Genomic DNA, 18,289 nt, shown 5'->3' with positions numbered 1-18,289 from the left:
CACACCTTCGGTGCTCGGGACCTAACAAGGATGACACCTAGCGGTCACTCAACACCGATTTCTTTCACACAGTCATCTTTATAAATCCAATTTGACGTGTTCAAACCATCACTTGAACCAGAAAACTTTCTCGGGCGAGTCTCAAAGACAATTGCTTTTCAAGACAATGGATAAAATTGAGTATTTTATCATTTCATGTTATCTGATGGTAGTGATATTTAAATACTATTAATTGATTAAAGTATGTTATGCTATTTTTACAGTCTATGGTGTCTTTAAACCATATTACATTTTCATTACTGTAATTTTCTTCAAGTTATTTTGTCTTATTTTATCTGGTGATAGAGATATTTTAAATACTATTAATTGATCAAACTATGTTTTGCTATTTTTTTTTACAGTCTATGATGTTATAGCGTCTTTAAACCATATTACATTTCATTCCTGTAATTTTCTTCATGTTATGCTGTTTTATCTCATCTGCTGATGGAGAAATTTTAACATAAAGTATGTTTCATTTTACTTAATATCGACGCATCTATTGTCCCATTCGTTGCCAGACTGTTTTGTATGAATAAATACTTTTATTTTGAAAAGACGATGACATCCTGTTGACACGTGCTTAGCTTTCCGTGCTTCAATTCAGTTAGCTATGTATAGGATTTCAGAAAAACAATTCTGTTTCCGTTAAATCGACGTTTTGCTACCGCGTTATCCGTTTGTCATCTATGAACACGACATCGCGGGGTGCAAGGTTAGGAATGCAAGGTTCTATCTCAGCACCATTTTCCCGGTTGCTAACTGCTCTTAGTGAAACGGATATGATGGTGAAATGGCTCCCTCCGGTGAGTCTGGGGTGAAATGATCCTGTTATAGTGAAAATTGTGCTATCTGCGGCAGTTATATGTTATGACACGCTGTTATAGTGAAAATTGTGCCATCTCCGGCAGTTTAATGTTATGACACGCTGTTATAGTGAAAATTGTGCCATCTGCTTGTGGTTTAATGTTATGACATCGTGATTTCTTTGTCACAGTCTCTGTGTGTGTGTGTGTATGTGTGCTCCATTAAACTAGCAAATAAAAACCCTCTCCATGTGTTTTAAATAATAACAGGTTTTTTATTTTTTATCTCAGGTTCAAATATTGAGCAGCAAGCCTTTGACGGTATTAATACATGTAAGTATGTATTAACTATTCTTTTTATAAATTAAAATGAACGTATTTTAATTTTGTCTTTTTATTATTTTATTTTATTTTTTTTATTCACAGTGGTCGCGATTGATCCAGACAGCGCAGACGATGGTAAAACAAGATCCATCTCCAACATTTTTTATGAGAAATCAAAATTTTAGATTTCTTTTATGTTTATGAGAAATCAATTTTTTTTTTGATTTCATACAATTTATCACCCAACCTGGCTTCCAGACAGTTATCGATCTTAAGCAAGATGGCGACGAAGATCCCACCGTCAACGTAACAGACAAACCTCACATCCTACCTGATTCCACTGCGGCGTACGTCGATAATCCAATATGATCCGGCGGCGAACCACTTCCTGGACCCAGCAGCGAACCAGCAAGAAAGAAGCCTAGAAAAACAAATCGTCCCACCTCGCCAGTCAGTCCTGGACCAGACGGCGATCCACCAAGAAAGACTTATCGTTTTAGTGGTGGTCCCACCTGAACCGAACGGCGAACTACCAAGAAAGACTTATCGTTTTACAGCGGTGGTCCGACCTGAACCGAACGGCGAACTACCAAGAAAGGCTTATCGTTTTACCCCGGTGATCAGTCTTGAGAGCTCTCCAGAGAGGAAAACTCTTTGTCTGACACCACCTGAGACCGAGCTGTTTTATGGTAAGACTATGTACATTATTTGCATTTAAACTCCGACGGAGTCAAACCATTAAGATTTTTATTTTTACACCCAGCAGACTCGAGTTGAAGCCATAAGGATGACGTGACTACCTGGGGTACGTCTCAAATCGATGCTTGGGACCAGAGTTCTTGGACGAGCAAGCATGACGAGGTGTCAACCACCAACGTGGGTCAAACACCATATCCTTCTCACTCACCGTCGTCAGAAGAAGTAGAAGTGGAAGAAGTTCCGGCGCCTCAGCAGGTTGATGAACCATTCAATGATCTGCCTCCGACTCATAGGCCCATTAATTCGATAGAATCATTTGGTCAAGAGTTTCGCGACGTGCAGGTTGACATAAACAACAAATATGTCGGACTCCGTGACGTACAAGATGATATTAACAACAAATTGATTGCATTGCGCAGCGAGTCTCGTGACAGACAAATCGAAACCCATAGCAGATTAGACGTGTTGCATGGTGACCTCCGTGCCTATGACCTTGAGACATGCAGTCGATTCGATACGCAGGATTGCTTTATTCAGGATCTGGCTAATGAAATATTCCATCGCGTCAATGCTATGAGATCAGTGATTGATCAGCAGTTTGATAGAAATGATCGTATGGTGAGCCAATACCAACGGGAATTGGTGCTCATTTTGCATCACCTTATTCTCACTATCATAGATGAGACCACAGAGTCAAATTGAATATAGATGTATTCAGAGTAATTCTTATATTGCACGGTTATTGTAATATTCCATCTATACTTTGTTTACATATAATCTGATATTTCATGTAATTCTTATATCGCACGTCTGGTATGATTTTGTAATATTTCATGTATGCTTTTTATACTTTGTTTACATATAATCCGATATTTCATTTATACTCTGATTTTGTGATAGTTCATTTATGATTTTTTATACTATATGAAATGTATAATAGTTCATGTATGCTTTTTTATACTATATGAAATTTGTAATAGTTCATGTGTGCTTGTTTTAACTCTTTGATTTTGTAATAGTACGTGTTTTGGTCTGAAATCAAAAAAATGGACGGGTCAGACGACTTATGTCAATCAGACCAATCCTCCACAGAACGGATGAGTTCTGGAGCTCTGAGATATCAGATGGTGGCCGAGGGTTACGTCGACCTGTGAAAACATGGTAGCTGCCAGGTAATTTATCGGCCCCACCTTTGCCGGCCTCTCCGGGTCTATAATAAACCATTTTTTGGTTTAAAGTGTAGTTTTTTTGGTTTAAAGTGTAGTCTTACATCTCAAAAGAGGGACGTAAGAATCGCCGACCGCTTGATATTGGATAATGTCCGTGTAGACGTACATCATGTAGAACCCCCTTTTATATAACATTGATGACATGACAGCGTTTACGGTAAAATCTGTTTTTTTATGATAGTTTAAACCTCCTAGAGGCTTTAGCGTCGTTCCTAAAATAGTGGCTAGTCTCCCGCGAAAACTCACTGAAATGTTGGGTTTCGCGGTCAGAATCACCTTTATTTTTAATTCGTCGTGACTCAATACGGCCACTGGTGCGATAAGTTGAGTTATAGAGCACGCAGGATTGCACGAATGTTAGCGTAGTACCCACCGCTTATGTGTAATTTCGTAATTACAGAAAAAGCGATATACAAGTCTTTGGAGGTCTTGCTATCCGTGGGTTCCGGGACCGTATGTAGGATGAAATGACCGTCTTCGTCATCAAAGTTGTACCAACTTCTAGGATATTCAATTCCGGCGAGTCCGACTTCCCATTGTCCTTTCAAGTCTATAGCTTTTGCTAACCTGGTCATATAGGAGGATATGCGATTTTCTGGATAAACCGACAAAGATGCATTGCACGGCAACGTGAAGTAGAAACCCGTGATCATCCATGGCGGTCTTTTCCCTGGTATGATCTCATCCGTAAAACGTCAGTGTGTTTTAAGTCCAGCAGAGTTTTTTTTATCTATGTAACTATTAAATTTTGAAGGCCATCCTAGCCATTTCACTAAAACAAGCGTAAATTATCCTTGTTTTTTCTGACCTAAAATCTTTTCCACCTTAAAAGATTTGTTTTTACTCACAATTATTTTTTGCAGCTCTTTTTCGTAATAAAAACCCCTCGATGACATTGCCATCATAATCGGTGAGTCTGTAGACCGGGGGTTGACGCGGAATACGGTGAAAAATTCCTCTGTGTAGTTCTGCTCATAACCTTTGGCAATTGGGCATCTCACTTTGGAAATCCTGACGACGTCGATGACTTTGAAATTAAATACGGGTCTCTCGGTCTTCTTTATATCGCCATACAAGTTTTGAAACACTTGATCCTCGTTTACTATGCCGACGTCCACGGTTCTCATTCTGATACTTCGATGATAACCGGTGTTGTACCCCTGCATGATGTCTTGTAAAACATCTATGTATCGACGGGAATTTGTAGCCATTACAAATCTCCACATACGACTTTTTAACATTGTTAAATCATTCCACAACGCTGGCTTTCAAATCGGTAGCGAAATGATTAATGTCGTGTTTTTTCATCACATCTTGAAATTGTTAGTTAAAAAATTCCTTTCCCTGATCCGTCTGCAATTTCTGAGGATAGACTCGAACGCACTAGTGACCACGAGACTGCTCTTATTCTTCAACATGCGAGCCCAGGCGTACTTACTAAATACGTCTATGCACGTCAGCAAAAATTTATGACCGTCATTATGCTTGGCGTAGGCGATCATGCCGACGAGATCGGCCTGGAACTGAGAATCGACCCTGTACACGACCACTCTGTTTCATTTGTATTTTATAGGCGCTGTTTTGTGTAATGTGTAAACATCCTCACCAGCCAGCCATTCTGAAACCTGTTTATCGCTTAGACGGACCCCGCTGTCTTTCAAGACGGCGTCTTTTAATCGTTTTTTACCACCTAAAGAGCCCGGGATGGAGGGGGTATAATAAGCCTCTTTCATGAGCTCCTACATGCTGCCGTCGCAACCATTGGAAAAGAATGATGCGTACAAGTGGTTTGAATCAATCTTTTATTAAAAAACTTTACAGGATATAATACAAGTAAAATGGATATAAAAGATGATAGTAAACATGGATATAATAGAAGATAGAAATAATATAAGTAAAAATGGATATAATACAAAACATACATACTATAATACAAAACTTGCATACAGAGACTAAGTAAAATGGTATTAATATAATACAACATGTAAAAATACACACCAAGTAAAAAATGGGATTAATATGATTCAACATGAAAAATGGATATAATAAAAATACACAGTCTAAGTAAAAAATTGATATAGCGGGATTAATATAATACAACATGCAAAAGAGATATAACGACTGTTACATACACAGACTAAAAAGTAAAATGGTTATAACAGCAATGTTACAGGATACAAAATGGATTAATAATGCCGTCAGTGGTAATCTAACCAGAAAAGAAAATCGAGGCAGGCCATCATGTTTTTGTCTAGGATGTAATCGACGTACATTACGACAATTTTGTCTACGTTTTCAATCACTTCGACGATTTTGACAACGTCGTCCTGATCATCGGAGTCATATTCTTTTGATTTCTTCATTAGCTCGGTACAGACATCCGCCACATACGTACAAGTACACAGCAGATCGGTGATCCCCAGCGTGGATTGTGATTCACACAGCACATCTAGAACCTGTTTTATCATTACAATGGGTGGATTGTTACCGTCAACACATTTGTCCATCATATAGTCCCATGAGGTAGCCAGTCCTCTTATATACGCCATATTTTTCTTGAGATTTGCCTCGCGCACAGTATCGTGACACGGGGTATCGGGGTGGGTTGCGTCCATAATAATCTTGCTAATGAGATCAGTCATCTGGTCTCTGTAATGCTCTTTAAACAATTATTCCATGCATCACTTTAGGCTACAGGCTGCACCCATGTTGGAGGTGGTTTGGTCACTGGCCATTCGCGTTGGGGAGATTTTCCCAGAGATCAACGACGTCGCAGACTATTTCCGTGCACGGTTTGTCCAGAAGTCTCGCCCTGATTTCTTCCACCTTGGTGACGATGAATGGTTCATTTTATATGATACTCTGCGGGGACGGCAGAGTGTATGTGTTGCTCCCTGCACATCTCTCAGGGTGGAACAGCTGCACTTTAATGTCATGGCATGTCACACCATTTGAACATTTTGTTGGAGACTGAAAAAACCCTATTCAGTAGATCCAGATCGCACCACTTGAACAAAAATTGCATTTCATACAGATCGTGATGCTCGTTAGGCAGGATGTGCCCCAACCGAGTGTTGTTGAGCTTTGTTTTGTCTTTACAGCAGAATATGTAAACAGAATAATTCGGCCTCTTTTGAGTATGGTCACCCACCACACGGTACTGGACATTCGGGGTCACCCCGTCCCACTCCCCAACGTACAAAGGCTCTTCACCGCCATCATTCAGATCGTTCCAGACACTTTTGTAAAATAGAGACCAGTCTTTTTCAGGAAATACCAGACACTCATCTTCCCCAGCCTGAAACTCACCGAGGCCGTCAGTGGTGTAGAGCGTAACAACTTGAGTTGGTTTGTGAAATTTGTATCCGAATATGCGGTTACTACACATCATAAATTCACCTTTAGTCATTTCCGAAATTTCATGGAGAAAACTTGTCAAACGGATGTGTCCGAAAGGTTTTCTCGGTGCCATAGTCAGGCTATCCGCCATACTGTTGCTCAACCCCGCATCTGGCGATTGAGGGGAGGATAAACCATCCATGCTCATGTAGCTCATGTTTCCCTTTCTGGTGGTGCATGTAGAACACACCGATCCCATTTATATACTGCTCAGAAATGTAATGGGAGTGGGACAAACCATATAACCGCACACGCACACACATAACCGTACACATAACTATATAACTGGGACAAAGTTCAAACAACCTAACTGGGACAAAGTTCAAACAACCTAACTGAGATAAAGTTCAAACAACCTAACTGGGACAAAGTTCAAACAACCGGCAAAAGCTTCTGTCAAAACCACATGATCGATGCATGGGAGGGTTTGTATACCTTAAAACTACCCGTCAAAAACTATGATTTAGGACTAACTAGGTCAATAGGGTAAAAGCTTCTGTCAAAACCACATGATCGATGCGGAGGGAGGGGTCAATAGATTAACCCATGAACTCATTCGGAAAGTTCAACCCATCCATCATAAGGTCATCGGAAGTTCAACCTGTCAAAATGTCAAAGTTGTAAATCATCTTGACAGAAGCTGTAGAATAGGTACTACTCACGCTGTTTTTTGAAGGAATTTACAGACTGCGGCCGCGACGTAACTGTGTGATTGGCTGGCAGAGTGATCCTTCCTCATTATTTTACCTCACAATGACGGTAAGAAAGACGGGTGTTTTTTTCTCACGCCGAGAGTTGAAGGATGTTCAACTTTGGATAAAACGCTGCGCTCCAGTCAGCTAACCAATCAGAGCGCAGGAGGGGCGGGGCAAATTCCACACCGAACAATTGTCACAACTGTCATTTTGTTACAACAACGTGTCAAGCGCAACAACGAGAAAAATGGAATATAAATTAATATTGCTGATTTCTGAGCATTCAGAGCATTTAAGTCAGAAACAAATCATCTACTAAATCAGAGACAAGTAACAGTTTAGCAGTTATTCCGTATCATAGCAACCAAAGCGTCTCAAGCAGCCCACAAAAAGCGCTCACAGCTGGGTGTTTTCAGAGATTGAAAATTTATCAAGAGATTGAAATTGATTAATGGTCATCAGCATCATAATCGTATCAAATTTTTTCTATTTTTTCCCTCTTGTAGAAACACTATTGTGACAAAACATATATTTAATGTAGTCTCTCATTCACCACTATAGAAGTTTACCCAACTATGACAACATCCGCGATAAAATATGAAAGGGTTATGTAACTACATTCAATATAAATTAGTTTTTTAATGAAATAAATTGCATACATGTGCACTGTTCAAAGTGTATAGATTTTTATTTAATTTGACATATAGTAAATGCTCAGCTGCAAAAGTAAATGAAATTCACAAGTAAAGTAAATTAGATTACATTATTGTATCAAATAAATAAGTACCAATATATATTATAGTTTTTTTTGGGGTGTGGTGGGGGGGGACCCCCCAAGAGCTTTGACACAATTTGAACACTGCTCTAATCATACATATAAATCGTATGAATACATATAATTTTTTTTTTTTTTCAATTTTCTTCAATTACCATGTCCCAGAAGTAATTTTCCACCCTAATAAACAGGGTGGAATGTACAACTAACAGGGTGGATATATACAGTCTTGTTCAAAATAATAGCAGTACAATGTGACTAACCAGAATAATCAAGGTTTTTCGTATATTTTTTTATTGCTACGTGGCAAACAAGTTACCAGTAGGTTCAGTAGATTCTCAGAAAACAAATGAGACCCAGCATTCATGATATGCACGCTCTTAAGGCTGTGCAATTGGGCAATTAGTTGAATTAGTTGAAAGGGGTGTGTTCAAAAAAATAGCAGTGTGGCATTCAATCACTGAGGTCATCAATTTTGTGAAGAAACAGGTGTGAATCAAGTGGCCCCTATTTAAGGATGAAGCCAACACTTGTTGAACATGCATTTGAAAGCTGAGGAAAATGGGTCGTTCAAGACATTGTTCAGAAGAACAGCGTACTTTGATTAAAAAGTTGATTAGAGAGGGGAAAACCTATAAAGAGGTGCAAAAAATGAAAGGCTGTTCAGCTAAAATGATCTCCAATGCCTTAAAATGGAGAGCAAAACCAGAGAGACGTGGAAGAAAACGGAAGACAACCATCAAAATGGATAGAAGAATAACCAGAATGGCAAAGGCTCAGCCAATGATCACCTCCAGGATGATCAAAGACAGTCTGGAGTTACCTGTAAGTACTGTGACAGTTAGAAGACGTCTGTGTGAAGCTAATCTATTTTCAAGAATCCCCCGCAAAGTCCCTCTGTTAAAAAAAAGGCATGTGCAGAAGAGGTTACAATTTGCCAAAGAACACATCAACTGGCCTAAAGAGAAATGGAGGAACATTTTGTGGACTGATGAGAGTAAAATTGTTCTTTTTGGGTCCAAGGGCCACAGGCAGTTTGTGAGACGACCCCCAAACTCTGAATTCAAGCCACAGTACACAGTGAAGACAGTGAAGCATGGAGGTGCAAGCATCATGATATGGGCATGTTTCTCCTACAATTGTGTTGGGCCTATTTATCGCATACCAGGGATCATGGATCAGTTTGCATATGTTAAAATACTTGAAGAGGTCATGTTGCCCTATGCTGAAGAGGACATGCCCTTGAAATGGTTGTTTCAACAAGACAATGACCCAAAACACACTAGTAAACGGGCAAAGTCTTGGTTCCAAACCAACAAAATTAATGTTATGGAGTGGCCAGCCCAATCTCCAGACCTTAATCCAATTGAGAACTTGTGGGGTGATATCAAAAATGCTGTTTCTGAAGCAAAACCAAGAAATGTGAATGAATTGTGGAATGTTGTTAAAGAATCATGGAGTGGAATAACAGCTGAGAGGTGCCACAAGTTGGTTGACTCCATGCCACACAGATGTCAAGCAGTTTTAAAAAACTGTGGTCATACAACTAAATATTAGTTTAGTGATTCACAGGATTGCTAAATCCCAGAAAAAAAAATGTTTGTACAAAATAGTTTTGAGTTTGTACAGTCAAAGGTAGACACTGCTATTTTTTTGAACACACCCCTTTCAACGAATTGCCCAATTGCACAGCCTTAAGAGCGTGCATATCATGAATGCTGGGTCTTGTTTGTTTTCTGACAATCTACTGAACCTACTGGTAACTTGTTTGCCACGTAGCAATAAAAAATATACTAAAAACCTTGATTATTCTGGTTAGTCACATTGTACTGCTATTATTTTGAACAAGACTGTATATGTAGAGAGGGAGAGAGAGAAATTTATTTGGAATCTAACAGGGTGGAAAATTATATATATATATATATATTAAATATAAGATACTGTGCAAGAACCCCTTAAGCTCCCATGTCTCTGGTACAGAACTTGATCTTGTAGGTAAAAAAAAAAAAAAGGCCACCCACTAGGCTGAGCATGGCAATATTACAATATTTAATATACAATTAACACAGCATCAATTTTTCCCATCATAAATACCATAATAAAAAACACAAAAAATGCATCACTGTCAATCACTGTCAGTTACGTTACGGTTTTTGTGGTTGTCTGTTAATCTAGTTAATCCAAATGATTTATAACATCATTTTTAATCAAATATAAATAAAAAATAATTGATGTCTGTCCTCTCTAATTTGTAATTATTTCTCTAGCCACCTGAAGAGATAATCGTTTGCCACCATTATTGATTGTGATAAGGAACCACGTCCCTCCCCCAAAGGAAATCTGGAATAGTGTTTAAAAAAAAAAAAAATTCGTTATCATTTTGAATCAATATTATATTGGTGCAGTTCCACACATTACAGATGGAAAACCATGCAGGACAATGATGGAAAGCATGTCTACCGTTAACACTGGTGTTCCACCCTGTTAGACAGGTCATTTTAAATAATTTCAAAGCAATATTTTGTGAGATGAGGAGCACTAACAGCATATATGTTTTTTCGTATTTTTCTTTTTTATTATGATTTACAACCCTAATGGCAAAAATTGTCACAAAAATACCAGTTCTAAATAATTAAGACATTCTATTCATCAATTATTGTTTTATGGATTTTAAAATAAATAAAAAATTAAGATGGCATAAGGGACATATTCTTTCCAAGAAAAGCTCATTATTGTTCAACAGTACATTATTTACTTGCTGTGATAACTATCTATATGTCCCTAACAGGGTTGAATATTTTCATGGTCAGTGTCTTAACAATTTACCCATAAATATATATTTTATATATTTATATTTTAAATATAGTTCCCGAGCATGACCAAAATCCATTTCTAATAGTTAAACAGCTCACTATTTAGCTGATTATTGAACAGAGACCAATAATACACAAAACGTAATCACAATGAAATGGAAGAAATAACATTATGGCTATCTAGGAAAATAGGTAAGTATTATATTTTGGCTTTTGTTCTTAAAGGAATAATACTAAAATACTAATAACACAATTTTAACTCACCCTCAAGTCTAGAGTTTCTTTCATCTGTTGAACACAAAATAAAATATTTTGAAGGGATGTGGGTAACCAAACTGGAACTACCATTGACTTCTTTAGATAGGTTTTTTTTTTTTAAATGCTATCAAAATCATACTGTTTGGTTATACATATTTTCTCAGATATCTTAAGTGTTCAACTGAAGAAAGAAATTGATGCAGGTTTGGCAGAATTTGAGGGGAAGTGAATGACAACAGAATATCAATTTTTGGTTTAACTATCCCTTTAATAACAGGGTACTCGTAATGTGCTTTTTTTTTGCCCCATACCACAAGCAAACATTTGTGCAAGCATGTTCATCTAAGAAATAATAAACAATGACATTTTTACCTATTCATCTAACTTGAGGTCTTGTTTGGAAACTGAAGCGCAAACTCATGAACATTAAACATTTACATACATTTTATTTTTATTTTTTGTGGTAACAAAAGACAAAATGATAGAAAGCTTAGCATTTCTTTATGGATTTATGCAAACAAAACATCAGTAAAAAATAAATCCCTAGTAAAATTTCTACAATGAAGACAAATGCAAAAGGTGAATTATGTAAAAATTATTAATGGCTCAAATTAGTATACTTTCAAAGGAACATTAAGGTTCTATAATAATAATAATAATAATAAAAGTACTAGATACTATACTATATATTCTATACTAACTTTTACAATTACAAGTTACAAATTAAGCAACTATTTAAATTATTTATCAAACCAAGTTGACCATAGAGCCCACAATGTGAAATGTTCCCTCATGAAAGTACTTACAGAATGTAGAAATGTATCTAGAGATTCAATGGCAGGAAGCAACCCTAGTGATCCAGTATGGTAAGAGTATGTGAATGTGCGTTTGCACTGTTAAAAGGCCACAAACCAAGCAGCTTTGTGTGATGTCAGATGATACTGCAGAACAATATTTTTCTTCTTGTATAATGTAAAAATTCTTTAATTATTTTTTAAAATTATTTTTGAATTAACTTTTAATTGAAACACTGAAATTGTACATGTTGAATGCTATCGCAATGTCTTTACAGCACTGCATAATTTATAAAACAATAAACTGAAAAAAAAAAACCCCACCAGAAATGCTTAAAGCAATGTGTATTTCAATGTTATTTCAAACTACTTTAGTTGGCTGATACCACGATCAGTCAGACAGAGATGGAGAACGAATGGAGCGGCCACTGGCAGGGCTATTGCTAAAGGCGTGAGAGTCTCTGTCTTTATCTTTACTCTCATGCTTGTGTTTGTGTTTATGTTTGTGTTTGTGCTTCTTCTTCTTCTTTTTGTGCTCATGATGATGATGGTGGTGGTGGTGATCTCCATGTTTAGAGGATGTGTTCTCTTTGCTCAGTGTTGGCATGGGTGTTCCTGGCATGGACAACATGGCTTGCTCCACTGAAGATGGTTCTTTACCTGTGAAATTTAGAGAAAAGTTGAAACAATGTCCTGATGTCTATTGAAAGATAAGACAGATTCATCCAGGTATGTTTATATATTTTTTTCTTGTCTGTTTCTGCTACATGATTGATAGTGTGTGTAGAAATAGTGCAGTATTTGTGTCATGCCTGGAGTTGAAGGTCTCTCCAACATGTTCAGATGGTGGTAGATGAATGCCTGGCTGTCATGAACTGTGTCCATATCAATATCTTCCTCCTCCTGAGCGGGAAACTGACAGAAATGGAAAAATATTACAGTACATTACAACATTATAAGATAAGGTTATATTTCCTCCAATCGGTGGAGATGATAGAACTACACAGTGTTTTGTTGTATTTAGAACATTTGGCACCAAATACACATTTCAAATTTTTAGGGCTTTCTTTTTTACGTAACCATAGCATGGATCTAATTATAACCACGTCATTGAATAGGAATGTAACTATTTACTCAACTCACGATTTGATTCAAGATTTAGATTTCAGGTTTAATTCACATTATTATATATATTTTTTTAAATTTAAGAAAAATTATACATTAAATGGGTTCTTTTATTATTGCTTGGACAAAATTCTATAATAACTATAATAATATACCAAAATAGCACTTGCTTATTATTCCTCTTTTGTTGGTTTTGATTGCTTTTATTGTCCTGATTTGTAAGTCTCACTTCGGATAAAAGCGTCTGCTAAATGACACAATTTAAATATAATGTAAATGTAAATAACAAATTAATATGTAATTTTAAAATAAACCCCAAATTAAATTAATAAGTAACACAAATAAATCTCTTCATATAAACAAAATAAGGCTTTGTCTTGAGTGGGGTAGGGCGATGTCTACAGTACCATATAAAATACCATAAAATACCATACAATTACTGTAAAAAGCATAATTTACAGTTCAGTTTTCACAAAAACAAAGTTTTATAAAATGATACTTTACATTTCATCCTTTAAAGTCAAAAGTACTTATTAATATATTAATTTAAACAATTATCATCAATTAAATGAAATTATGGATGTGCGATATTGATTAAAAAAAGATCTCAAAAATATTCTGGGATTTTATCTATAACGATAGTCAGATTCTTGCATTTGGGTTGTTACCAAGCAAATTAAATAAGCACCAACAGAATTTATCTTTGCAATGCAGAGAAAACACAGAAGCTGCATTAGAACTATCATTTACATCCATTTGCATACGGTTTAATGCAGCTCAGAGGAACATGGAATACCTTCACCTGCAGTTAAAAATGCATTAATCATATTGAAATCTTATGTTTGAAGTTGTTTAAAAAATGAAAAGACACCTTAAATGCGAAATTAAAACCAACAGGTGGCAGTAAGTCACTGTAAATTAGTGACTTATTACAATTGAAATTAATCATTCGGAAACAAAACAGCATCCTTTTGCTTAGAGACGCAAAAAAAAAACAGTGAGGCTATGTTTTAAAAAAATTTTGTTGGATAAATAGAGCAAAACCAGGAAATATGGTGTCTAGATGTTAGGGCTGGGTAAAAAAAAAAAAGATTTTTCGATTAATCGTTTTTAAAAAAGTGGTCGATTCAAAATCGATTCACAAAGGCCATGAATCGATTTTTTTCCATAATTATGCAGACATTGAACATAAGATTGGCCTTAATCTAATTACAAATCTTCTACACTAGATGTCACACTCTTATGTGCCTTGTTCGATGTTACCAACGAACCTGTCATTCATTCATTCAGTTTAAAGCAGTGGTTCTCAACCCGCGGCCCGTCACAAATTCAAATGCGGCCCAACGTATGCTGAACACACACACACACAAACTTTTGCAAGTCTTATACTACGCAGCAATCATCCTTAATTGAAGAAATGTGGTAAAACATCTCTGGAGAGAAATTCGAAAGTGCTTTCCATATTTGGATCAACATAGGCTACATTTGTGAACGCACATTTTCTGCAATGTCGCGCGTCAGGTCATGCTCCTGTGCGTGTCTTACAGACTGCATCTTAAAGCCTCTTATACTTCTGCATCCGCGAGGTAGGCGTGACATAAAAATCATCCTCGGAGAGTGCATGGAGGCTCTGAGCAGATGACAGTGCGGACAGGTGCGCGTGGTCAGTAGTCTTCAAAAGCACAATTGCACATGTTCAGGCAGTGTGAAGAAGCCCATTGCCAATCAAACCTGTGCAATCCGTCAATAAAGAATATAAAGACAGCGATGTGCAATGATTCTGGGCAATTGTTTGTTCGCATGTTTGTTGCAGAGTGGACCATCAGCGTGCGCTTTCAGAAGTATAAATTGAAGAAGTCTGCGTTCGCGCTGGCCGTGTCTGTGTCCGGATTGCTCATGCGGAAAGTATAACACAGGCTTTACAATCGCAACTTCATTGTGCTGTTACTACATTGAGACGAATTTAACAAACTTTTCAACTCCCGACAGAATCAGGTGTAGTAGAATTATTTCATTTCAATGAATCTAATCGATTAGATATCATAATATGTAGGCTATAATATTAGAAATCAGGTTGGTTTGTATTGGTGACGTAATGTGCGTGTGGCCCGCGAGACTTGTACTTGGACCATAATGCGGCCCGGTAGGAAAAAAAACACATTGAGAACCACTGGCTTAAAGGTTTTCAGGTGCTTTGTCGACGTTGATGCCACCTTCACATAAAAAGTCAGAGGTATGGAAGCATTTTAGATTTCGTAAGCAAGACGACGACGATAGTGTTGTGGACAAGAACAAAGCATTTTTCATCTTGCATCAAACTTGTATATATTTAACAATCGTATGCATTTGAAAATTAGAGATGGGTTCTGTTTTAATGTACCCAAGTGTACCTAAAATAAAAGAGTTTAATATACATGTTTGGGGCTCTTAATTTATTTTTATTAATTACCCAATTGTAAACTTATGTTCACTTTTCTTTTTTATACATATAGTATTTTTATTAAATCTTCATTATTTGAATCGAGAATCGAGCATAGAAAATAGAGCTTAAGATCTTTGCCCGAACCTGACGGGACCCGATCGGACTTCATTTAGATTCGGGCTTCATTATATCATTTTACATGCGAAAATGTATGCTGAGTAGTTGAAACGGAGGCTTGCGTCTGATGATTATGTTTTGGTAGCACCAGCAACTAAAGCAGAGTCTGAGGTTTGGAAAAGTTTTGACCTTGTTTATAATGAGAATCCTCGAATAATGAGCCAGAGGGTTATATTGCTGGACGCACCATCAGTGAGCGCAGGAACGCGCTGAAGCCATCTACAGTGGATTCAATCATTTTTCTGCACAAAAACACGTAGGCCTTACCTAATCTTGGTGAGTAAATGTTTTTCAAATAATAACTAAATATTAATTGAGTCTTAAATGCATAATGTAGACAGAATAGGCTATATAAGCTACTGTTGGCATTATTATTTTATTATGTCAGCTGCTATGGCGAAGCAAATCCGGCAGAGCCTTTATCTTAATTTCGTAATTGCCAAATACCCATCTTAATTTAGAATTTATCTTAATTTAATTTTTTTTTTTAAAGACTTGTTTTTATTGGTGCGTTGGACTATTTATATGCTAAATTAGCCTATACCTAGGGCTATTTATACAGTGCTGAGATATTACGATGTTACAGAGGACTTATTTTATTTCTTTGTTCAAACTTCCAAGTGGCCTACGATAGTCATGTATAAATTATGTTAAAACATGAATAAATGACTCATTCCTGACAAAAGGCAAAAGAGCTGCATGCGTGCATACATTTTAATAATCTTGGGGTGTAATTGGGTTTGGGGTTTTAAAAAGCGGTCGGGCCGAAATCTGTCGGGCTCAGGTCCTGTCGGTCTTAACTTTTAAGGCCTGATAACAGCTCTAATAGAAATTCGAATTGAGAATCGGAATCGATTTGAGAGCTTGTGAATCGAAATCGAATCGATCTGGAACATCTGAATCGATACCCAGCCCTATAAAACGTATGTCTTTTAATATTAACTACTTGTTTATTTAACAGTTGTATAAAATTTATACCACATTTGTAATCATACTTGCTTTTTGGAGAAAAGAAAACAGCACTCCATGTGATATTAACTATATGAAATTACACAAATATAATTGATGTGATAATTGCAAATGCATTTTAATAGACTGATTAGTGCATGCAGTGAAAGAACGCACTCTAAATGCGCAAACGTGCACTAGTCTAACCCACTAGACTTCATCAGCTAATGTATGCGTGCACTCTGTAGGAGTGTTTCATGTTTGCTTTTCGCAGTGTACTTATATCAAATCGCACAAAATTACAATTACAATATTGCATATCATACATATTGCACACCTCTATATTTACATTTACATTTTCTTCTTATCGATCCACCAGTTCACATTTAAAGCCCTGTGTGAATTAGTGCTGGGCGGCTTGAACAAAAATTTATATCACTTTTTTTTCTAAATTATGCCGGTTTGACTTTTTTATTTTTTATCCATAATCAGGTGTACACTGCATTTTCTGCTGTATGATATTCCAAGACGTGCTTTTAGTCCGACAGCACTTGCATAAAATGGTTCCTCTTTTTGGCACAAGTTCTATGCCATGATAGTTACTAGTTCTGCAGCATCCATCTTCCCTGTAACACCCTTTTCACACAATCTCCGTTTAGTTTTTCTGCCTGCATAAAAGTGAATATATATATTGTTTTCCTTGTTTATCTAAAAGTGCACTTTTTCTTGTTTTAAACCTAGCCAAAAACCCATGTGTTGCGTGTGAAACAGCTTTAATTGGTATACATTTATTGTGAAATGAATGCATTTCCATGTCCATCCATGTTAATTTTTCCCGTGAACAATGCGCTTTGAATTCAGCGCCTGCAGCACAGCAAAAATAGACTAGGTACGTAAACGATGGCTGCACTGCTGCAGACGCACCGCTCCTTGAACGCACTGACTGACTGCAACTTCGTGTAGTATGAATGCTGAAATCCGTTAACATGGGTGCGTAAAAAAATACGCAATATGCACTGCAGACGGAGTATGCGTGAAACAGGTGTTATAATGTAACACCAGAGCACTACTGTGTTTACCCTCACCACGCCTCACAGTCGCTGCTTAGAAGTGCAACATTGTAAAGGGTCCGTCTGAAACAGTGTCACGCGGCCGCGGCGCAACATGAGTAATTAAATACATCGGTATGGTGGTATATTAAAAATTAACATAGTAACGAAAATATACACTGGTTTTCGGTATGAACCGGTTTACCCAGCACTAGTGTTTATGCAGGGTAAAAAACATGGGTCGATTTTCACATTGTTCTGAACACTGAAGAAAATAACAGCTGTATTGAAAATAATCATTTATTCGCTGCCAGCAGGCCAGCATTTGGTAGAAATATAACTTTCCCCAGTAACAGCAGAACACCAAGCAGTGCAGCACTGGACTTTGAACTTGCAGTGCTCATGTTTATTCAATGAAATCATAAAATTAGCCTTTGGAAGTTTAATAGTTACATTCAGCCATATTGCAATTCTGGTCTTTCGTCCCCAAATTTAAGACCTCTTTAAATCATAATTAAGACTTTCTTGTAAAATGTAAGGCTTTTTTAAGAACCCGTGGAAACCCTGAAAGAACGTGGAAGAGTAAGAAGTTGTTTTTTTGTAAAATACCTCTGTATTTAATATGCATTCTATATGTGGTATATTAATTATGAGATGTGTAAGGCAGATACTACTACCAGGTCTCTCTCTTGTAAAAGAGATCACTGATCTCAATGGAACTATCTAGTAAAAAAGGT

At 36.9% G+C, this 18,289-nt stretch overlaps 1 protein-coding gene and 1 long non-coding RNA gene across 4 annotated transcripts in view; one reads left to right on the top strand and one right to left on the bottom strand.

Moving 5' to 3' along the window:
* The first annotated feature begins 555 nt into the window (after positions 1–555).
* On the top strand, positions 556–3,805 carry LOC113078653 (uncharacterized). Its single transcript, XR_003281586.1, has 5 exons — positions 556–845; positions 1,137–1,178; positions 1,272–1,304; positions 1,428–1,858; positions 1,933–3,805. It is a non-coding gene; the product is annotated as an uncharacterized LOC113078653 (long non-coding RNA).
* Positions 3,806–11,131: 7,326 nt separating this feature from the next.
* taf2 (TAF2 RNA polymerase II, TATA box binding protein (TBP)-associated factor) overlaps positions 11,132–18,289 on the bottom strand; it is a 139,461-nt gene continuing 132,303 nt past the window's right edge. For all 3 annotated transcript variants that reach the window (XM_026250973.1, XM_026250974.1, XM_026250975.1), the window contains exons 25-26: positions 12,644–12,746; positions 11,132–12,491 (exon numbers count right to left, since the gene is read on the bottom strand). In XM_026250973.1, coding sequence (XP_026106758.1) covers positions 12,223–12,491; positions 12,644–12,746 — 372 coding nt within the window. In that variant the 3' untranslated portion in view covers positions 11,132–12,222. The remainder of the gene's footprint in view (positions 12,492–12,643; positions 12,747–18,289) is intronic.

The sequence above is a fragment of the Carassius auratus genome, unplaced genomic scaffold, assembly GCF_003368295.1.
Source record: "Carassius auratus strain Wakin unplaced genomic scaffold, ASM336829v1 scaf_tig00026259, whole genome shotgun sequence".
Taxonomy (NCBI): domain Eukaryota; kingdom Metazoa; phylum Chordata; class Actinopteri; order Cypriniformes; family Cyprinidae; genus Carassius; species Carassius auratus.
The sequence above is the reverse complement of the archived record's forward strand: the minus strand, read 5'-3'. Positions and strand labels throughout refer to the sequence as shown.